Source organism: Drosophila teissieri, chromosome X (genome assembly GCF_016746235.2).
Source record: "Drosophila teissieri strain GT53w chromosome X, Prin_Dtei_1.1, whole genome shotgun sequence".
NCBI lineage: Eukaryota > Metazoa > Arthropoda > Insecta > Diptera > Drosophilidae > Drosophila > Drosophila teissieri.
The window spans coordinates 254,596-278,814 of NC_053034.1; the positions used below are offsets into that span (position 1 = coordinate 254,596).

General features: G+C 40.6%; 2 protein-coding genes across 4 annotated transcripts in view; one reads left to right on the forward strand and one right to left on the reverse strand.

Annotated features, from left to right (window-relative positions):
- The window catches only part of LOC122623371, a 145,198-nt gene that overhangs the window by 77,370 nt on the left and 43,609 nt on the right, over positions 1-24,219 (reverse strand). For 2 of the 3 annotated variants that reach the window (XM_043802497.1, XM_043802496.1), the window contains exon 2: positions 20,902-20,936. The gene's annotated coding sequence lies outside the window, so the exon portion shown is untranslated. Of the gene's footprint in view, positions 1-20,901; positions 20,938-24,219 lie in introns of those variants that run through there. The other variant, XM_043802494.1, reaches the window with a different exon arrangement.
- On the forward strand, positions 11,934-12,704 carry LOC122623375 (achaete-scute complex protein T3). Its single transcript, XM_043802504.1, has one exon. It carries the CDS (start codon positions 11,934-11,936, stop codon positions 12,702-12,704), a length of 771 nt encoding a protein of 256 aa, XP_043658439.1.

Here is a 24,219-nt window from a genome sequence, read left to right on the forward strand (position 1 = left end):
ATTTTTTCGACAAAAGAGGAGTTCGTATTTATGTATTAAAACTCATTAAACTCAAAAAACATGACATAGTCTTAATCCGATCAACACTTTTAAGACTTTTCCCTTTGCATTTTCTCAGCTTAACTATAATGCCTAGTGTTTTCTATAAAAATGTACGGCCTCGCAACAAAGTATTTTTTCACTCTTGGGCATTTTACACTTCTGAAAAAATGAAATGCAAAAACCTTACCCCAAACAATAACTAAGTCCTTCACTCCCACGCACCGTTGAGATGTCAGTCCGTTGGAATAAACCTCTTCTACTGGCCAGACAATAAATCACGTTGCATTAGAAAAACAAACGCATGGGAGAATGCGACTATGGACTATATTTTGACACATTAAAGGGCATCGCAGACAAAGGACCTCATTGTCCTTGGGATCGCTGGATGCTCCAAAGGAAATGATAAGGGATCGGGGATCTTTTCTTTCAATGTCAACGCTGACACTTGACAACTCAATGCAATTGTTTCGAATCATGAAAATGGGTTCTGGAATACTATTATTTTCTTTTTGCGGGACTCTGTAGGCAAGGCTTAACGTTCAGCGCCGGAAGAACTTTCACCTTTTACCTTTCACCTTTCCCCCAGAAACCCAAAGAAAAGCAACCTTTTTTTCAGCTGCGTTCAATTTTTTTATTTGGTTCTGTTCTGATCCTAAAACGTAGTTTAATAGATTTCTCGGCGCGCCAGGCCAGCAACATTGTGGTCCAAAAAACAGCCGTCTGCATTAATCAGACCCCAGATATTTGACCAAATTATAGGCTCGTTCAAAGTTTCGAGGACTCAGGCCCGCAGATTGATGGCTGAAGACGCAGTTTTAAGTCGCAGCTAAGCTCATAATTCAGCTCTTTAAGAAGTTGTTACTTGAAGCATTTATTCTTACACCGCAGGCGCGATGCAAACGCCCTGATAGCCAACAGAAAAAACGAAGAATGGCGAACAAGAAAACCCCAAAAATAAGAAATAAAAGGACGCGTTTCGGAATATAGAATCTGAGTTGTATATACTCTTTCCAAACATATTTTCACTCGGTCAAATTGCTGTAACTTATCTAGATACGTGTATAAACACATAAGCTGTATTCCTATTGAAACCAATTATATTTAGTAGAATCATATTGATTTGAATATTTCCCCGTTTTTACAACGATATTTCGTTAATTTCCAATTTGCATTTTCGATTGGCTTACAATGCCCAAAAGGTAAGGGTATCAAACAGAACAAGGCAATCAAAACAGCACAACTTTGCAAGCGTCGGTCAGCGTTACCGATTTATTTGAATTTCAATAAGCCCCAACGTTTTTGGAGTTCATTATCCTGTTATGTCGGCATTTTTGGTCTTTCATCTCGCGCATGCAACGAATTTGAACTGGGGCGTTATTAATTAGCGTTATGAATTATTGATACACAACCCTCGGGAGGAAATCGCCCACACCGCAGGTAAAAAAAACACTATGCACATAAAACAAAAAATTCAAATGCAATGTATGTATAAAACTATTCATACTAAGCCCATTTTTGTTTTATTTTATATTTTATTTTGGCCGGGGCCCCGTATAACCTGAAGCTATCCGACAAGATATGCTTCAGCTGATATCTTTATTTTTCGGAGAGGATGCATAAATCGCAACCAAACGCGCAACGTTCATCATCTGGGGAGCCGAAAGGGGAGAAATATGTTCCAATTAGCGAAGCCAAATGTGACAGGCCATCCACCCAGAAGAAGAAATCAAGGCAGCGACTCAGTTTCACAGGACTCGCGGCTCTGACAGGCAAAAGTTATTTGAGTTGTCATATTAGGCTGTGATAAATGTAGTTACATACCAAATGTGATAACTCTGCCCTGGCTTTGGATTCCCCGGACTCTGGATTAGGTAGGCGCCTAGCTTCCCTTTCCCTTTCCCTTGATGATGATCCGCAAACTGTCTGAGGCTGAGTTTGTGCGCCTACAGCCTGATCATTGAAAACGTATTTATGGTACCAGGGAAATTCCTTGAGCCTTTTTGCGCTAGTTTAGAGAGTCGTGGCCCTGACTTCTTCTTCGCTGACCTGTTATACCGGGGCACCTAAAATTTCACCTGCCGGGTGAAAAGGGGATTACCTGATCGTAAAAGAGGTACAATAAGCGCGCGCGTGCCTGGACAATTGGTAAATCGAGTCCGAGTCCAATTACTTATCACCCCACCCCATTTTTGTACCCTCTTTGGTTTTGGACTTTGGTTCAGATTTTGCAGGTTTATTTGAAACATTCCAGGATCAATATAATAATTTTTACAACACATTACCGTCCTTTTCCTTTTCCTTAAGGGGATCCAGGAATGCCGAATTTTTTACTTTTAGTCTATTTGCTTTTAATGCTGATGCTAGTTATTTTCACTTGACTACTTTCTGTTTGTCATAGTCCAATAATAAGTATAACCACCTTCTAAGCAATTCCTCCCTTCGACACCTTTCTACAAATATTTTATTATTTATGCTGCGACCCCCAGCGTCGTCTTGGGCATCCCAATTAAGTCCTTAAATCGTCGATAATCCCAGAAATAGTCTGGAAATAATCCCATTAGAGCGTGCTGCATAAACACTAACAAATTTTCCACTGGGCGGTTCTCCCTCTCGCATAAGACAAGTAGTTCCCTAAACCTAATTGCCAACACCACTTAAAAGGATTAGAGCTCAAATTCACACCTAACCATGACAACGCTGACACTCCAACATGTGGCCAACTATGTGGAACTCTCCCTTCAACGAAACTTCAACTCTCCCTTCAAAAAATACAATTTGCACACAGATCTCGTAGTGAAATTCAGCAACACGTAGCGCGAATCGTCTGAGACTTTTATGGATTATATGAAACTTGCCCATTAACAAACTTCAAACAATTAGCATGATACACAGAAAAAATACAATATTTTTTGTACTTTTCAAATATCAACGTATAATCTTAACATACTTTTAAACGAATCTACTATACCCGGTGCTCTACGCGTAACGGGTGTAAAAATTCCATTTCTCTTAACTCAGCTTCATTGAGCTGTTTTATTTGCATAAAATGCAAAGGGTACAAAACAAAGGTGGAGTGGATTCTGCAATGAAGGTTTTCAGTTGCCCAAAAGGGGCCGAAATGGGCGGAAAGAGCTGAACTGATCGATCGATGATTTTGTGTTCTTTTTTTGGTGGGGACGGGATAGCTTGCCATAAATCATCATCTGTAATTACCCGTTGGCACAGGATGCTGCGGCATCTCCGCATAAGTCACGCGTACAAAGAAGCCCCGATACCGAGATGCGAAATCCAATGCTGAAGGAGTTCAAGGGTTTTTCGGGGAGTTTAAAAGAAAGGATTGCACCATAAGCAAACATAAACGGGGCCTTTTGATATGCATATTTGATCTGATAGTTTGCTTTGCAAGAGGTTTCGTTACTTTTGTGTTTGTGTTATTATCGATATGACCTTTCACTCCTCAAACATTCAGACACAGATACACAGAATCAAACAGATACACAGAAGACGGTACTAGATAAACAAACGTGCGCCACGTTCTTCAAAAACCCTTTTATATATGTTCCTCTTCTTTTGTGTTTGCTAACAGGCAACCGAAGCGTCTTAAAACCTCAATATTGAATAATTTGCACAAATAAAATACAGGCGCTTGCGCTGAGATACTCCCAGCGTTCTGAGAAAGATCTGCTCCCTGGCAGGGATATAGTGTGCACAGGAGTATTTGCTTTGCGATTTAGGTTGGCAAGATAAGTTCAATTTTCCGCCTTTTTAAAAGAAAACAATCCAAAACAAGCGTCACTCATAGAACTGGAGTCTACTAGATTCGTTGGGAGGTCTCGGCAACCAAAAAATAACATAACATTTTCTTAACGCCCTTGACTCGAAGTTAGAGTGGCACCCACACGCTCACGCTCAAATATTTTTGTAAGGTTCAAAATGGATTTGACTTAATATCCTTGACTTCATTTTATTTAAAGTTCATTTTAGAGTATTCTATCTTCGTGCTTTGTGAGGATATCTCCTGCAGTTTATTTTTTGTTATGTTGGTTTTGCTGGCCTGCGAACTTTTCGCTCCAAAGGAAAAACGAAAAACGAAGGGGCCACCACACTGGCAGGTTTTGATGATTATCAGGTGCCTTAGTCTTTAGTTTTCAGATCCTCTGATGATTTAACGATTTGGATCTGGCACCAGTCATTACATGTTTTCGGCCCTTGAAAGCGGGCGAAATTATCATTCATAAATGAAATTTATAATAGATTTGGCACATAGCAGGCAGTGGAAAACTAAGATGAATCGAATGAGTATCAAATAAGGGCAGTACCATCGACCTAAAGAACCTTTCCCGCTGTGCGAAACGGATTTTTGCTCAACTGTAGTAAACTGATTTTTAAATTGGTGTCAATATTTGGACTAGCCGTGAAAGAATTCATGGCCAAAAATTTAGTTCTGGTCGCAAGGTCATCTTCGTTTTGAATACGAACATCTGTGAGGTGAATTTACTCCTTGGCCAGCTGTCCAGTTTAAAGATTCGTTTTGCACAGTAGACGATTTTTAGCTACTGTATCCTCTAGTTACGGTAGCATGTGCAGTTTTCATGGCCGTGGCAAATTTTCCTTGTCCAAACAAGGAAATCTTTGGCATGTGTCCCAAATATTCCTAAATTGTATTTGCAGGCGACCGCAAACTCTTGATTCCTGTTTAATGGCCATGATCAAAAAGTAATTGAAATCACCTTAATTCGTTGGCTGTCGACCACCCGAAAACGTAATTGAACCATAATTTCGATCCCATTTTAATGACTTTATTTATCCAAGAGTCAGCTGCTCCCAGCGCAGATTCTCCCAAGATTCCGAGCCCTGTGCGATTGCAAATTACATTTTAATCAGCTCTATTGTGTATAATTAAAATGTGTTTACCGCTTTTCCTGTGAGGTCCACTCATTTTTTTAGCCCTTTTAATATTTTGTATTCAACTAGCCCATCGGCTGGCTGAAATTAAGTTATCAACACTAACACAGGAATCTTCTGCCTTCTCTCATTATTTTGGTTGGGGTTCTGCGGATTGGCTAATTGGCCTGCGATCGCATGACAGCAACGCGTGTCCATTGAAAGGAAATCGAGGATGGCATTTAAATAGCCGGCGATCACGCAAAAAGCTCGAGTCTGCGAGTCAGGAATCGATGGCTATGGGCAACGGGAAAAAACTGGGGGAGAAAGCATCCCCTTAGGACCAATTAGGGCAGAGGAAAAGAAAAACTGTTTGTTTCCACATAAACTCAAATTCAGTTCGCTTTTCTCCATAACATAAATGTTGCCCTCAATTTGTTTCTTCGAAGACGTCTTGTAATTGTTAGTTCTAGTTTAACTTCACTATTATTATTGCATTAACACAACGCTGTATAGGAATTATAACGCAAAAATGGTAATTAAATACAGCGACACGTTCCAGCTCTTTGTGCTCAAAGACAAAGAGGAAGAAACTAAACAATATCTTGCGAGGGACGGGGAATTCATACCTTTAAGTAAGATCCTAGGATACCGATATACATGGATGGTGTAAATTTCCACAAAGTGCGATGACCAAACACAAAATACAAGAGCCCGCAAGAAATATGGAATTATTATTCCTATAAAAGGACTCCTCTAATCCCTGGATCGTCCTTTTTCCCCCGTCTCCTGATGTGCTGTAGTAGATAAGGTAAATGAAAAATAATAATAAAAAACGAAAATAAAAAGGGCTATTAAGACCGCAGGTTCGGGAAAATGCGGCGTCATGCGGAGATATCTATATAATATAGAGAACCAGTGATGGTAATAATGTAGTCCTACGTCATAAATTTCATTGATTTTATCCAGGAAGTCTGTCAGCTTGTAATATTTTACGCCATTGTCCTCCAAAAATCCTTTTGGGGCTGCTGTCAGATTAAAGTGACCCCCACACTGAAAATCATGCGGGATACTCAAGGTTGCGGGCGGGCGTAAGTCAAAATTTTACGCAGGAGTACCTACCTATGCACTTGGTGTACAATTGTTTTGTATGTGCCTGTGCACAGTACACGGTATTTGAAATTGTGAAATACTCAAATACTTTCTGCAAACGAATGCTCAAATCCACATTTAAGTTTTCCACCTCATAGAGAAGAATAACTTTTATGGCCATTTGCATTTCCCCGTTTATCCTGGGGGCCGGTAAAGCGGTAATATGGTCCAACACCAATTTACACACATCATGCATCTTCTTAGCTGCAACAAAACGATTAACCATTCCCAATCCCCATCTCCATCACCATCCCCATCACCATCCCAGTTCGAGTGCCAGTGGAAGTGGAAGTGTAATACGATATGCAACGTTCTACTTCAGCTTTAGAGTTCAAATCTTGGCGATATATTCCCTAGGGGCCCGGCGAAAGGAAGTGATCCGCTCTTTTAAAAGGTAGTCTCTGGTTTCCCCCACTTTTGCCCCAAAACAAAAGACTGCTTATTGTATTGATTTCGATACAAAAAGAGGAGAACCGATACACATAAGACAATACAATATACTGACTTCGGATAATGGCCCTTGGCCTGACCCGCTTTGTCTTATAATTGGATTTAGATTAATTGCGTCTTGACCAGCGAGGAAGAAGAAAAAACTGCACATGAAAAATTACATCAGGAGAAAGAGATGGAGATAGGGAGATACCACAAAAAATAACCAAACAAAATAATCATAATTCCGTTTCCATGGAAATCGAAATTGTAACAGGAGAGCGCCAGATTAGAAATAATCCCATTAGGTATCTCGTACCTTGTATCTCGTGGATTTCTGCGAATTGTCGGCGTGTGCTACTTGTCTTAGGTATATTTGTTTTTATTTTTTTCGGTATGCTCCCCGCCCGCTGGGATTTCAGCCATCCATATACGAACCGCAAACTCATTCGGTCTTACTTGGATTTCTTGTTTGCTTCGGAGCCGTGTGCAGCCTTTGCATATTTTTTACCGATCGGCAGAGCTCTTAATCATTAATTAGCGTTAGATCAATCTGATTCTTTTCATCCTTCCTGGGATCTCTGAAACCCCAGTCTCTCTAAAGTCCAGTTTTTGCTTTCTTTTCTGAAACAGGAGACAACATCGCTCGTTAACGGCAGTCATGTTACTTTTAATGATAATTGCCGTCTCACAACTCATTTTTCACAATGATAAATGCGATTTGCACAAGCGATTTGCGTTGGCAATAATGTTGCCACTTGTGGGTTAGTTAATTATTGCAGTTTTCTGAACTGATTTCCCTGCGGTTTTGGTGTCTCCAAAATTTGCCACCTAAATAGCAAATATAATTTATATTTTTTTTGACATTTTATCATTATTAAAAGTTACAACATATAAAGCTATTTAAATTAAAAGAACAACATTAAGATAGAAACATACTATCTATATTTTTCTTTTTAAGCCCCAAAAAATTAATACAAGCCTCTACATTTTCATCAATCCGAGCAGTTCACTTAATTTTAACGTATTTTATAAATTCCCCTTTCTACAGAGGGTTTACAAGGAAGGCAAAGGAAAAAGTCCGCGAAATAATAAAAGCCATCCTAATTTGTCTTGAAGGTCCAAAAAAAACGAGCAAGAGCGCTACCACCAAGGATGCAGCTCCCTGTCCTCTTGGACTTTTTCACTTCACTGCGCCATACACCATTTAAACATTTTTGACTTGTTAGCAATTAATTAAATAGATCGGCCGCTGGCCAAACAGCTTCGACTGACACTTTTAGTACCGTCTCTTTCGCTCGCAGTTGAACCCGACTCCTTGGTACCATTTGGCCATCCGTTAATTGCGGCGACAGCATTCAATTTTTATGGATGACGCACGCCCCATTTGCATACCCTGCAATACTTGCCCCTGCCTCCTGCTTACTTGCCCCCAAAGATCAAAGTCTGGCAACGCTGCGGCACGCTTCAAACGGAGGGTCCGCCAAAGGTTCAGTTTACCGTCAACCCTTCGCGCGTCCGCTTCACACCGCTTGGAAACTTATTTCGCTGTTTTTGCAATTTAAGGTAATTATTGTGTACCTTTGGGGTAATTTTAACACCTCGACACCATCGACAAATATCATCTGGAAAGCGGGGCCTTTACGCGTACACAAGTGCGGGAATATATACATACATACATATAGTAGCGGCTATCGTGCCACCGAAATCTCGACAGAAAAAAAAAAAAAAAACAGAGAAAAAGCCAAACGTTTCTTAGAAGTGCAGGGCTTTCAACACCTTCGATGCGTGCCCAACCGAAAGACCACATCCTATCCTCCAGCCCCTTATTTCGATAACCTGACCACCTTAACCCTGAATCCCCATGGACCCCGACGCCCTTAACCCACCATGCACGCACTCTTGCCCAGTTATTTTTCACACCTCGACAACATTTTTTCGCACTCGGTGCGGCATATTCGGTTACCACAGCAATCAAGCACTGCCGCCACCGCCGCGATATCAAAGAACACTGCTAAAAAATCTAGGCAATGACCATTGATTTGCATATTTGTTAAGACTCTAGATTGTCGGCAACTACACCCAAATCATTTAGCATAACTTGTCTACTACTGCCTGCTGAAGGTGTAGAATGTACACTGTTGTAATTACAAATAATATCGACAGCTAAAATGGACAGAGATATGAAAGCGAATAAATTCAGTATTCGAAAATTTGTCTATATATTGCATTATTAAATTATTTTTAAGCCCGGTGTACGTGCAGCGCTCCATCTTCCACTTGGCCAGATACTGACTGCCCTTTTTAATAACCGAACCTTTTGCCGCTTTTGCTGCTGATTTAGCTGCCTGTTATCTCACTCAGTTCCATCGGGATGCGCGGTTTGACTTTGACTTTGGCTACGGGTCTGTGTCTGGGTCTGGGTTTGCATTGGGTTTCTCAGCTTTTGGCCTTTGGGGCAACGGAGGATCGGAAAGTCGTATCCTGTGTGCCTGTCAGCACATTCGGCGGCAATTATCGCAAGTAGCGTGCGTGTAAATTACCGTTATTAGGTGTGATCGTGCGAAACTGCGGATCAAGTAAATGGCATCTTTCGAAATCATCCGTTGATCCAATCCACATTAGCTGCGTCAGCGCTTTCATTTTAAAGTAAGACCACAAGTAAGGCCACAAGTAAAAGTGACAATTTCCGCTATCCCGTCTCGATACCGTCTTGATACCGTCTTGATCCCGTCTAGGCGATATGACCAAAAAAGAACACCCATAAAAAGCCAAATTGATGTGATGACAGACGATTTGGATCTGTGCTCGAATTTGGCAGATTTCACGCTTATGATATCGCCAGTAACCCAGTAACCCACCGGCGATCCAGTCTATCACGTTTTACACTTGTCTCTGGCGTACGTGAGAGGAATCCGAATTACTTACTCCTAGTTCGATATCTCCGGTTCGGAGGTCGTAGGTCGTAGGTCACGGATTTTCGGTTCGGTAGCTGTTGTTTTGAATTCTAATTAGTGGTAATGAACGGAGAGCCCATGAAATATATAATTAATTGTGTCAACAGTCAACGAGGTTTTTACACTTCCTTTGAAGATAAGGCCCTTTTTAATCTAATAAGGATACAGTAAAAATAATTAAATTATAGTATATTTAAATTTCAGTTGTGGCATACACTAAAAATGCAAAAGCATAGACTTGACTTCATTTAAAAACAATTTAAACAATTTTGTATGTCACCTACGTTTTTGTCAACCAATTAGGTTAGCCAATTTCATATTTTCTAATCAGAATTTCTTTGACAATAGAGGTCGCTGTACGTCAACTTATTGGAAGATCGAAACTATATAGAGAGCGCCACTGCATGGTACACTAGCTGATTGGAAACCTGTGAACACCAGAAGCCTGACAACCCTGGCCAGTTGTTCACTATTTTATATTCTTTACAACCCCCAAAAACGCAACAGGGATCAACACCATACTGATCTCATGAGGTTTAATTAATCACTGAACATTTTAGGGCATGGGGTTCGAGGCTTATTAAATTGCAGCCAAAACCTTTTTAATTTTCTATTTTTTTTTTTGGTGGGTGTGCTTGGAGCATATTAAAAGAGTTTTTGAAAAGGGTTTGTTTAGAACCCAGTAAAATTCAATAAAGGCGTAACAGCGATGACGCAAAGGATTTTGATTCTGGACATTATAAATGCATTAGAAATCGAATTCGGTAGCAGCTTTTAAAAACCAATTATTAAGTAAACGGTTGCATTTTCATTTTGCTTCAGTTTTTGATTTTCAGCGTCCACTCCTGTGGGATCTGAGAGACTTTCCTCCTATTTTCTGATCTCGTTAGGGCAGCTGCTTTGGGCGGCTTTTTAAGGTTTTATGCATTTATGGGAGCAATCTCGTTACCCGACTTAACCGTCTTCCCTAACGGTATTGCCTGCCCATTGCAACAAAGTTGCAACTTGCGATTCCAGAAATTTGCCTCTGATTCTGCTCCTTACAGATTTATGAATGCTTAATTGCAGGCGGACTGTTGGCAAAGGGAATAACTTCACTTGCTTGGGCTTGGGCTGGGCATATTAAGTCACAAGTCCAGAGCAGCAATTCCTACGCTTGAAAAACATTTTTAAACAACGTTGAATTGTGTGCGAAATACGAGTTTGATAAGTTAATGTATAGGACAGCCTGATTAATGAGTGTTCATATTCATATTGAAAATCATGTGATTTCCAGAAATAATCCACAAAATATTTTATTAATAATGGCAAAGGCAAAAACGCAACGACTATACCCAAATATTGTATTTAAAATAGTTTTTAAATTTGTATCGTACCCTTGCTTACCTTATTTATTACGATGTGAAAACATCCGTACCAAAGTATTGAGCTATGCTAGTTAATTTACTCGTCAGACTTATTACATATTTTGCCGAGTGCACAGCCCACATTCAGATCGCTCGGTTGGATCACAAGCGTTAAGGATTTTATGAACGGGACTGATGTTTCGACTGCAACTTTGATCCCGCCAACTGCTGTCAATATTCAATGCCTTTGTGATGGTTTCGTTTTTATTTGTCTGGCAGTCCCCCTTACTCATTATAGTGCGCTTGGTATTCATGATACAGCACACACTTGTGGGATTTTGTCTGCGCCGCTCTGCGATATTACGTATCATTGTTTTGGAGCTTATGCTAATGCATCGGACTGATCGGAAGCACGTGTCAAATGCGGATGGGTCAGAAGAAATATTAATGAGAGGGTTCATAATATTACAGGACTGAAAAGTGGATACGCAGTTTTAAAGACAGTGAAAGTCCCACGACATGGCCTTTTAATTTTGTTTCCTTTCGTCCGCATCATTTTCTTTCATTTGATGGATCACATTTTATATCAAATTCCCTTCCAAGATCTCACTCTCCTTTATATTTCGCTTTCAATGCAAACGACATTCGACAAAAGTGGAAGTGCATTCAAAATCTTTTTTTTTTTAGCCATGACAAGGATCTTGCAGATCTGAGATTTAAGATTTTCCCAAAAGGAAAAAATGCATTATGTAGACCCAGGGACACAAAGGACAAAGAGTGTGTGGGAGAGGGAAAAGGATGGGTAGGTAGGCACACAGAGAATGAGTAGGAATAGAGGCACCCACCACAGAAAAAAAAAACCCTAGAAAGAGAGGAAAAATGTGCGATCACTTGTGCAAAGGACTTAAGGTCCTGGTTTTTCGAGGGCAGGTAGCCAGGATCCGACCCCGTACCAACCCCTGTAGCTCCTCTGCCGAAGTCGCTGCCTCTGTCGGCGCGTTTGCCTCTGCCACTGGCGGGTATTTAAGGCCGTAGGTCAGGACAGGAATTATCATTGCGGAATCTGATTCCACGCAGTCAACATCTATAAACTAAACCTTAGAAAACTCTCGCAAGGATTACCATGACGAGCGTCTGCAGCAGCAAGTTCCAGCAACAGCATTACCAGCTGACCAACAGCAACATTTTCATGCTGCAACATCAGCATCACCAAAGCCAGCAACACCAGCTGATTGCTCCCAAAATACCCCTGGGTACCAGCCAACTGCAGAACATGCAGCAGAGTCAGCAGTCCAATGTTGGACCCATGATGTCGTCGCAGAAGAAGAAGTTCAACTACAATAACATGCCCTATGGCGAGCAATTGCCATCGGTGGCCAGGCGAAATGCCCGTGAACGCAATCGTGTGAAGCAGGTCAACAATGGATTCGTCAATCTCCGCCAGCATTTGCCTCAAACCGTGGTTAACTCGCTGTCTAATGGAGGACGTGGAAGCAGCAAGAAGTTATCCAAGGTGGATACTCTGCGAATCGCCGTGGAATACATTCGAGGACTACAGGACATGCTCGATGATGGCACTGGTTCATCATCTCGTCCCATTTACAATTCTGCCGATGAAAGCAGCAACGATGGCAGCAGCTATAATGACTACAACGATAGCTTGGACAGTTCGCAACAGTTCTTGATGGGAGTCACCCAGTCTGCCCAATCGCACTCCTACCACTCCGCCTCGCCCACGCCCTCGTACTCCGGATCCGAGATTTCCGGAGGCGGCTATATCAAGCAGGAGCTACAAGAGCAGGACCTCAAATTCGAATCCTTCGACAGCTTCAGTGACGAGCAGCCCGATGACGAGGAGCTGCTCGATTATATTTCATCTTGGCAAGAGCAGTAAGGGGTGCCTATCGAAACTCCCAAACAAACAAATATTGTACAAACTGTAAATAACCCGAATTGTTGCCTTAGTGAGTGAGAAACAAAGTCCCAAATTTTACATTAGCTTCTAAGTTACCCCACCTTTTTTTTATTACATTTAAACGCAATGGAAGACAATGATATAAAACATATTTTTTTCATAGTTCTAAGTTTGTTATAAGCATGGAAGACACTAAACTAACTACTTTTAAGGCAAAAATAAAAAACTATTCATAAACTTAATTCCAATTGTTTTTTACTGAAATCACTTACTCCTCAATAATTTTCAGATCCACATGTAGGGTAATTACAACGATCTAAAGTTCTCAATTTCACTTGAGTACCGGAGTCAGTATCGGTCTAAACATGATTCCTTAAAAGCTGCATCTTTTTATAGCTTATTAACCAAAAACCATCAGACAACGTTAGCCTCGGGATTGCCATTGGTACTTAGCATACATAGCTGCAATACTAACTAAACAAAAATTACCCATTTTATTACCAAATCATTCAGTTGCTTTTGGAACGTGGACATGACTCACGCAAAATTCGTAACCAACGAGGAGTTCAGCACCTGACCGGAAACAACAGCGAATATTTTCATGATTGGTTCCCTAACGAGCTACAATTTGGCCGCGCATTGTTAATAGCGCGTAAATAGCCCGGAAATAGGCAGTCACGCCTGAGAGGATGAAATTGTCCTAGTCCAAGGATCAGTACTTCAGGACTCGCAGGCTCAATCCACGTGGCTGGCGCACACCGCTGCAAAGTTTTTTATCAAGCTGGACGACGGCGGCGAGCCGTGAAATGCACTTCCGCTAACCCCGTAGTTAAAATTCTGAAAGTAAACCCACCCCAAGAGGTGAAATATTCGGGCCAGTAAATGAATATGCAGGAATGTCATCTAGGCAGGAGATGCCACGCCCATTCTTCAGCACACAATATGCAAATTGCCAATTGCGCTGGACACGTGCGCAGGGGATCGGCAGGCAACTTGGACTGAATTAACCAAAGGAGGATGTGATAAGAACAGGACTCCAAATAAAACAGGAAGCATATTGCACTGTCAGGAACTCCTGAAAAAAAATATTACGGAAGAGAAAAACGAAGACGAAGGTTGCGAAGATTGAAGGTAGTGGACAAGGACAATAGAAAATGTAATTGAATGTCAGCTTAAGATAAGACCAGAAAACGAGACCAAGACGAAGGAGAGTGAAACTCTCGTGTGTTCCATTGTTGCCGGATATGAAAAGAAGCTTAAAGCGGATATCGGGGATTGTGAATCTGGACCTGCCAGGGTCTGGTTCCGGCATAGGTGTCCAAATACATGGCTAAGCTACAAGTGTCCTTTAACAGGCTAGACTCAGAGTTTCATGCAATCTTAGGTCACTGTTTGCACAAAAAGATATCCTTTTTCGCTAACTGATCCTCGAATTTCTCTCTGGGTCCAATCTCATATGACAGGGATCACTGAACTTCTGCAATAAATTTGTTTTCTCAGACCCAGGAAGTAACTTATTTTAGTCCTTGTCGCAGGAAGTGTGTATTTGCTTAACATCTTCGGCCGGACCAAAAGTCCATCGACCATCCATGGTCGTTTATTTATTTTTGTAGATGCGCCCCTCGGAAATACGAGCCAATTGTTGTTAGGTTGCAGTTCAGTTCAAGGAAATCCTAAACCCGCAGGCACGAAGGACACACGTAGAACACTTGTAGCTCTACATGTTCTGGTGCTTAGACTTGTACTTTTTCATGTTCTTGTATAATTGGAGGCTGAATTATGTATGTGTCCTTATGACGGCGTCGCAATTGTTGTACTCTCCAAGATTTATGACCGGTGTGTCAAAATACGATGCCACTAGTTGTATTTTTTATTTATTTAGAAGTGTTCTACTATTACCGGATTCAATCCAACGGTAAGACTTTGCACTCAACTAGGCGTCAAGTGGCAGTAGTTCCAATTATAAATTTGAGACTAACCTTGCTTCCTGGTACCCCATTTATGAGGCGACACCGAATGCTAACAGACTACTTGATTAAATATCTGCTGGCTCTTCAACAAAATTGTCGTCTAACCAATTCGAACGAAGTGACCAGTTTAGATAACAGAGAAGTAGATACCGTCTCTACTAAAACATGTATTTTAATCTTGCGATCCCCAGGACGCAAAAAAAATATATCTCAATTTTAACTCTTCGATATTGACAGAAACCGGTGATTGTGATTCGAAAACAGCGGGATTGATGTCTACCGTTCTTCACCCTTAGAATCTATTGTCGATTTACTTCATTTCGCATTTGTGCTAGAAATATTTGTGCAGTGTGAACTGGGGGTAACTAAATGACTTTTCAGCACTGAAATCTCGGGCCGTGATGGAGACTATGACTTGATTGTTGACATGATGGGAAACTGGAGTGAAACTAACCGCAGAGCCAACAATAGCGCATATGAGACAATGCTGCACGTGTCCGATTCGGTTCCCTATATTCCTGATCTTTCCTATTGACTACACGGGACCAATAAACTATCAGAGGCAATCAATGTCAGAGCGCATGTAGAGCAAAAAACGGTCCGATTCTGAATACGAGACTCCAGAATCCAGACAATACGATGCGCTATTAAAGGATCCTCCGCTGAAAAGACTTCGCTGGAATATCCAGTTAACAATTGTCCTCAAATGAAAAGTGATTTCTTCTTGCTTTCGGCTGAGGATATCATCGTCGAGAAAAGAGAAGTGCGCGGTTTAGTTCACACACGTACTATATATACTTGAATCTCCTTGAAGCGATTCAAGACTCCATATTACACACAACAACACTACTGCAACACTTTTATTAGATTTCTCCTGGCGGGATATAAGCATCGGAATTATAAAAACAATTGAATTCGATTCGCAGTGGTGGCTAGGAATTTCCAGTATTGGGCGTTGAAAATTACCTACCTGCTATTCCTTGTACATCGATTTGGGATTCTTGTACACTTTGTACTTTCCCCTACGCGTGGAAATTTGCAAGCAGACAAGTGAAATGGCGTGAAAACCCATGGATTGCCGAGCACGTGTTTCTAAATAAAAGGGCGTGAAAAATATCACGGACAACCTAAAGAGCAAAACACAGCTTTATGTCCCATGTAGTGAAAAGAAAATACCTTCAAATATATTCAAGTTAAGTCGGGTTTGTAATGGACATGATCATAATCAGCATTGAGGCTACAGTTCAATAACTGTTCACGTCCTGTATACTGTAAAGTCTTTCTTGTTTGGATTTTTGGTTTTAACACCCATTTTTTTAGTTGAACATACATTAATTTATTTAATTAAAATCATTGAAAGATTCGCCCTCAGTCCCCTATAAGCGCTTGCAACTCAAATTGTCTCTGGTTCTGCCAAAATACGCACTAAAATATAAAAAGCGGGTAGGACAAATAGGATCAAACCAAAATCAGACAAAAAAAGCGTTGCAGTCCGAGCGCAAAGTCAAAATCGTGGTTAAGGTTAAAAATAGGGGTTTTATATCTTCAAAGGCAAACCGACAAAGGGCAAAGAAGGTAAACCAAAAAATGTCAACCACAATACTGTGGTAATCGATCTACAATCAAGATTCTTTTTACTTTTCATTCAGAGCACAGGGTGATCATAGAGATGATGACATTGGCTATTCTGTCTTCTGACCTTTGATCTTCCCGATTTGGTCTACTTTTTGCTTGCCGATTTTGCAACCGCCTCCTACGATGCTATAATCGATTTATTAAAATAAAAAGCAAGGCAAAACAAAAGATTGCCAGAATGCGCTTTGCAATAGTATTGTGAAAACTCCAAACGCAAACCGCTGCCCAAGACAGCAAATTTGTAATGCACATTGAGGTCCATTAAGACGTAAAATTGTCACCATTGTACTGGCTATTGTCAGCGTTGCAACAGCGCACAGTCAGAAATTCATTGTGCAACATCAATGGCAATGGGAACGTCTCGGGCGAAGTTGCACTAGAAACTGTAAGGATATCACAGAGATACCTACACAGGAAAAAATATTTGAAAGTAAATACATCTTTAAAAGTCTTCAATGGGCAAATAAAACTAACCACTAATCTAAATGTAAGTAAAATAAAAAAAATATAACACTTTCTGCAGTTGCTTTATTAACTTTCTATGTAGAATTATATTCAATAACATGTACATAAATATTTCCTTCTGAATTATATGTTTTGAGGACCTTTAGAGATTTAATCATCGCGACATCGAAACAACTCTTCATAAATCCCGCGGTTTTTTTCAGTGTACCCTTAGGAACTGTCGGCAGTCTTTAATGCGATGATGACAGCATCTAGACCCATGCGAATGGTAGAATGCTAGTCTTAGATATGTCGAGATTCCGACTCCTTTCAGAAATTTTCACTCTTGTTTCTGCCGGTATTTATGCAACCGAATTTTCATGTATCGCATATACATACATATGTACATACGTAAAATGAACTAAAAAGGAGCGGCAGAAAAGGAAAGGAAAAAAAGACTGGGCGTCTACGTTTTACACCCCAAAAAGAGCAATTCACTGCTTGGAGGATGACAAGATATATAGCCTGCTATAATACAGTCACGCCAGTAATCTAAACAATTAAAATTGTTGGAGAAAAACTTGTAAATAGATAAGCATTGGGACACGCATCTACGAAAATACAGGAATACAACATACCAAAAAATAAAACAAGATTTTATGATATTGTTAAACTAAAATCTCTCTAGTAGCTATCAACCGATTTCCAGATAATTCGGGACTATCTTATCAAACTATGCTGGTGACAAAAATGCTAAGGACACTTGTCTCTTCCTATCGCTATCAAGTTTATTTTCCTGCTAATTTTGTTAGTTTAGTTCAGCAATTACGACTAACAGCGGGCGATCGGCGACCCTGTGGCACAGCAGGTACTTTAGTCCTTTTTTGAAATGCAATTTTGCTATACCTGATTCCATTCCGAATTCCAAATGTAGTACACACGCTTCAACATTTAGCTGCGCTTTGCATAGGACATCGATTTGTATCAAGGGATAGCGGGGATTATAGGTAGAACTCTTGTTATTAATGGTGCAGCCGGATCTTAAAGTCGCTCGGGATCAAAGCGTTTCTATAAGGCCAAGGCGTGAACAATTATGCCCTAAACATTTGGGTCAAACACTAGCCACACCCAATTCCCAATGCTTCCGCCAATTTAGAGCATTCAATTCAGGGCATCGCAGCAGGTTGTCGTTTTTTAATTGAGGTTACCCATCGCGAGTTCCTGGAAGAGGAACAAGTCCTGGGCAGATTTTCATTCATCTACAGCATCCGTTAGCTCTAGCCCACGCCGCATCAATTCTGTTCGAACCGATTTGCTGTCCAATCCAATCCAATTCAAAGAAAGCCAGCAAGACGGCGTGAATTCGTAAACGTACATAAATTATCGAATAGCAAATACATATCTAGTACGGGATTCTAAACTTAATGCTTATTTAAAATATATTAATTATACATCCTCCTTTAAAAGTATCCCCTGAATTACTACACCTACCACGAATATGCTTGAAATACAAGACAAGCGGAAGGAAGTCCAAACAAAAATAGTAATCAGCCCACAATTTTCGCTACCTAGCACAGAAATTCTGTTAAACCGTTGAGGAAAACCACAAAAAATCGTGGAGATCGTGATAGCCGAGATGAAGGGACCAAGTGCACAGAAGCGCATACAGAAAATTGAGTTGTTTCCTGCGACTTAAATTGCACATCACGACCCTGCGGCGTGGCAAATATGATTATTGATAAGCGTCGAACAACTCAATTTCCAGCAACGCATTTTATGTCAAATTGTAGGAGTCTCGCATTACCGCCGAGCTAAATCCTACACTTTTTGAACAAATTTTCGAGGCGAGTCAGCGTAATCAGAGATTTCCAACACCTTTCTCTCTCCCCCTCATTTCCAACCAAATTAATTATGATCCTCCGGACGACAAGCGTATCAAATGCGCTTAACAGCTTTCTCCGCATAATTCTGTGACTCTTACTGGCCACGCTTGACCTAATGGGTTTATACCCCGAGATCGGCACGTATATGGAAGTGAGACCGCAAAAAACGAAATAGCTAATTTAGCTATCAGCCTAGTAAATTAAGGGGACGGTGCTCAATTTAAGGATAATCCAGGGTAATCACTTTGAAAAAATATATCTACATTCAGTCTTGCATCAATCCTCTGAGATATCGTTATTATAAGGAAAGGAGTATTTTAGTATAATATACCTGATAGTCAAGCTTACAAAACTCAACTAACTTTTATTTTATAGCAATGGCTGGAGGTCCTTTGGCTATGTAGGTTCAGTTTTAATTAGAAGTAAAGGATAATGCCAACAGATTCAAGTTGATTGATAACCAAAAATAGGAGAAAATGGAAAACCATTTAATTTTCTTGTAAATGCAAAATTTTTTTACTTCCAGAACAAAGGCCAATTGCTACCACAATCACGCCTGAATTATAAATCGTCACTGTCTAGGGACCAAAGGCTATATGCACTTTTCATATAGCAGACACTTGGAAGCGGCAGATGCGCCGGGACTATAAATGTGCCAATGTCAACGAAATGCGTCTCTATCTCAATTCGCTCGGACAATGAAAACTAAATAACAATCAACAAACGCCCACCAAAATCAAGGTAAATTGAATTGAAACGATATTCAGTTGAGTTGCATTGAATTGAAATAAACATGAAAATGACAAAAACAAATGGTTTGCCTTGCGAGGAAAAGCCCGAGCCAGAGGTTCCCAAAGACCACAGATAATAAAGACACCTACTGTCTGCTGTCCAACAAATAAGATGTCACGCATATAAAACGCGACCAGCAGGAAAAACATCGTGGGACATGTATACGTATACGTTTGCAGTTAAAGGAGACCACCAGTGCGGAGGAGTGAGTTCCCTTTTTTGCCCTTTGTCCTTGCCAGATATAGGCATCTATATAGATAGCCGTTTTGGTTTGGCAATGCGGTCAAAACATTGTCCACGAGAACAATGCCATTTGGGACCGCCCAAGATTTCTCGGTCCTCAAATACCTAAAATTACCTTGAAATGAGCAAGGAATACGCGATACCTACGAGTTCTTAGCTGCTATTAGCATGCAGGAAAACTGTCATGTAGGGATGAGCCACGCAGGACACCAGGCTAAACAGTCCCTAATTGAGCCTTGGTGACTGTGTTGCTTGTTGGCCAAATATTTATATACAATTAGCGAAACTGGCACGAGCTGGCCAGCTGCGAAATGTGTACTCGCATCCGTAGTTTTACAGTGCAACCAACCACCTGGAGCTCAAGAACACTCTCTGATGGAACTTATCAAGGCCTTCTTCTACCAGCATCTCCAGGTCGGGCATCAACGCTAAAAATAATACCTACAAAAATACAAGCCAGACGAAGCAAGCCAATCCAAGCAAATTTTATGCTGGTATCTATTAGTATCTCGAATATTCGAATTCCTGGTAATGTCAATTGATCTCCGACCTCTTCCTGTTTGAAAATCCTTTCTGTATTTAGAATCGGAACTGCAAATGCCCTCAACTCAACTCTTCCGTTTTTTCCGTGAAATATTTTGACATTTTCTGTGGTTTTTTCAATCCTTTCTCATTCACACTTTTCGGCGGAAAACACAGGGTCAACACTGTTTGTCCAGTGGGCTGTCCTAACTTAAGTGGCTTAAGCATTGTCTTCCGGCAAAACAACACAACTTTCTGGTATTCATTTCACACTGCAGTTTGAAAGAGAGATTCCTTACCCGGACCCGGACTTGGACCCATCTCTCGCCAATAAAATTTGCAACTAATTTTTCTGCCCACTTTGATGAGCATCCGCGTATGCGTGAACAAGAAGTCGCTAAAGCTCGTTAGTTGGTCTGGCAATTTGCGATTTTATTTTGATTTGTGTTGGCATATCTTGCATTCATCATGCCCATGCTCGAACGAATCCAATGAAACGAAGGCCGAAAGCGAGGGCAGTTATATAAGATGTATTTGACTTTTAAAACACAAGAGTCCCAAACTATTAAAACATGAAATTATTTCACTTTACATGTTGTAAGCAATAAGTAATTGTTATACTATTTTAGCCAGATCTTTAATAAAACCATTAACACAATATTTTAGTATTACCTCATTATCACTTACCGAATGAATCACAATGAATTTGTAAAATTAGTTACCTGCAAAATACAAAATAAAGTATTAGAATATTACCAGACACAATGTACAACAAATAGTTCTTTTTGTCTTTTTAAATATAATATAAAACACAGAATCCAAAAATCTAAACTTAAATGCATAAATTGGCAATTCAAACACGATTCTCATCTAACCTCCTTTTTGTCTTTTTAAATATAATACAAAACACAGAATTTAAAAATCTAAACTTAAATGCATAAATTGGTAATTCAAACACGATTCTCATCTAACCTCCTTGAAAACCCTAATTAAAGCGCCAGTGGGGAGAGATCAAACACTTTCCTTTACAACTTTCGAGCCAATTAACTAATAGTTGGTTGCCCGCCCTTGACAGCAGTAGCGGAACCTTTCAAGAAAACCTCGCTGAACTAAAAATGAGAACCAATCAACACTGCACTTCGGTTCGGCGGCATTTTGCCATCTAATTATTATCAAAAAGCAGAACGATCTAAGGTGCCGACTACTAAGGCCAGAAATTTAGGAAAAATGCGCTGGACTGAGAGAAAATGAAATGCAGATCGAGAGATGCTCTAATTAAAATTGAAATGAAGTGCCCAAGATGCAGAGCAGCGGAGAAGGTCCCTTCTCAGGAATACCTGAGAATACTCTTTTGGGAGTCGATGGCAATAAATTGTGAGCCCAGACCTTTAAGGGTGGTCCTGGTCCTTCGTTGGCACGCTCGTTTGGCCTCGGCTTAGGAGTTACATATAATCAGGACGAGGCACAATCCAAAAACCAAAAATCCAAAAACCCAAAAACGGTAAGATATTACAATAAAAAACGCATTTCTTTTTGTGCGTTCCCTCATAACCTTTACGGGTTATTTCCCACTATTATTTTTGGATGTGATGCGATGCGATGCCAAAATGCGTCCAACATTCTAGAAATAATCCCGCGCTGGCGCAGCCCACACACGTCTCCGAAAAATAGAGGTTAGGGATTAGTATTTGCTTGTATTAGGGTCCTAGGTCCTAGGTTCTAGGTCCTACCCTACCTCGACTATTACTAATATTATGGGCTAATGGCCACATACCGTAGAACAATCGGAGAACAATAAGCGAATGCGTTAATTTTGGCATTGAAACGCAATTGCGCGTACTAATCGATTGACAGGCGAATCGGGGCAATCTGAAATTCCCAATCCCAAGGTCCAAATCACGGAGATCAACTCTCTTAAGGAGAAACTGATTTCATGCCCGTAGGGATCGAGCCTCGACATTAAACAACGTGCGCCTTGTTATTGTTATTACAGCTGCGATCAATTAACCAAACAAATCGAGACCGGCTATTTAGCCGTATATATACGGTAGCTGTAAAAACAAATAACCCAGGGCAGGGCAGCTCGATGCAGATCGATGCAGATCGATTCCGTTCGATTCCATACGATCTGCGCCATATTCGTGAGTTTTGGCCTAATTAATTGCCAATCATAAAGGCAGTGCAATGCGGTCGTAAACGAATCAGTTTTAAATGCCCCAAGTCCCCATATTGAGTGTGCATTTGTACAGTTCCAATTATTTAAGTTTGCGCCTCGAAGGGAAGGTCGTTCCGCGTTTATTCGAAATGTGTGTTTGGCAATTAATTAAATTAAGTTTTCAGCGAAAAGGCTAAAGGCGTGAAGCAACAAGCGCAGGACTTGGCAATCCGAATAGATGACCCTCTTTCTTACATAAAAAATGATAATTTTGATGAAGGAATTCCACAAGGAATTCCTTTAATTTATTAGCATAGTACAAAATGTTGATTAATCAATGATTTTTTATCATACATATTCAGTAATACATGGAAGAAGACCGCGAAGATAAAATAAATAACTAACTAAGCATCCCCACAGGAAGTGTTTGAAGTATTTTTGCACTCTCTCGACTCGACTCGTCAACGTTAACGTTAACAACAAACAGCGATAACATTTTAATTGCACTGATCTGCAGATCGCTTGATCTTCTGGGCAGTTTGTTAATGTCTTTTGGCAGCAGCAGAAGCAGTGAAATCGAATCGCACCACTATCAACTGGGATCGTGTTGAAAGGCTCTAATAAAGTTGCACGTTCGCTGCCTGTCTCCTTATCGCAAAGTTACTGAGTCTCCGGAGTGGAGTTCATCGATCTGTTGCATTTATTTATCGGTTTGAATATCTTACATCATCTTATGGCCGTTCGCATATATTAATAACGAAATTAACCAGCCACACCAACTTGGCACTTGGCTAATCTTAAATTTAGCGGCTTCACGGCTGCTTTCCTCCTCACATGTTGCTCCCCTTTTTTAAGTGCGGCAACATAAGAAATCGATTTAAGCCTCCTCTTCTAGAGGGAGACACTCATTCATATCTTTGACGTCTACATGCAAGCTTATCAGCCGGCAATGAGCTTGGAAATAAGTCAGGCAGATAGGAGATCCCTGGCCGATTGTGAGCGTTGTGGATGTGGAACTATCGCTTCCAAAGTGTCCATCAGATAGGGGACAAGTCTGAAGATTGTAGCAAACAAATGTAGGACACGTAAGGAGCGATTGGTCCGGACCAATGATCCCGCGATTCAGATTAATAATTTGTCATAAGGATTGCTCTTTACAGGAGAAACCCCTATATGACTATCAAATACAACGCATTATAAAATACTACTTAGTTTAATCCAAGGGCGGAATCTCGATCTCAATCCAAAATGCTAAAAGCTAAATACTAAAATTCCCATTTACTAAAGTCGCAGGTCCCGGTAATGATAATCTATAGTGATCTCGCACATGCAGCGCTCACATGTCGGCGGCAGTAACACAGAAATAGCTGCAGCCGATGATTTAATCATTGGGCATCGATCTTTAGATCTTGGACCGGACATCCATAGTTCTTTTTCAACACGCACGTGTGTCCTAATTGCCAGTCAGTTACAGTTGCAAATAATCAGTAATGCGGGATCGCCAGGCAACCGAATAATGTATGCAGGTCTGAAAAGCTGGAAAATGGCCAGTTGTATTAACAGTACGATTCCATGCTTCCATGCTCCCATGCTCGCATGCTCCAATCGAAATCCCCAAATCAATCTTATATGCATATTGCGGTAAAGTAGAAGACTGCAATCAAAAATCAATTCATAAACATTTGCAGCGTCCAGACGGGAGACGAAAAGAAGCCGAGGCATGGGCTCAATCAAATTTGTTATAAAACTGTGAAAGTCGGCGACAGCGATCGGAAACAGGACTCAAAGTCAAAGGCACAGATATATGCGATTTGCATGCGATTGAGGCAACATTATGCAAAAGATCGGAT

What these genes read in the sequence shown, in the direction of transcription:
- LOC122623375 (XM_043802504.1), top strand. Translation starts at nt 11,934, where the DNA reads ATGACGAGCGTCTGCAGCAGCAAGTTCCAGCAACAGCATTACCAGCTG.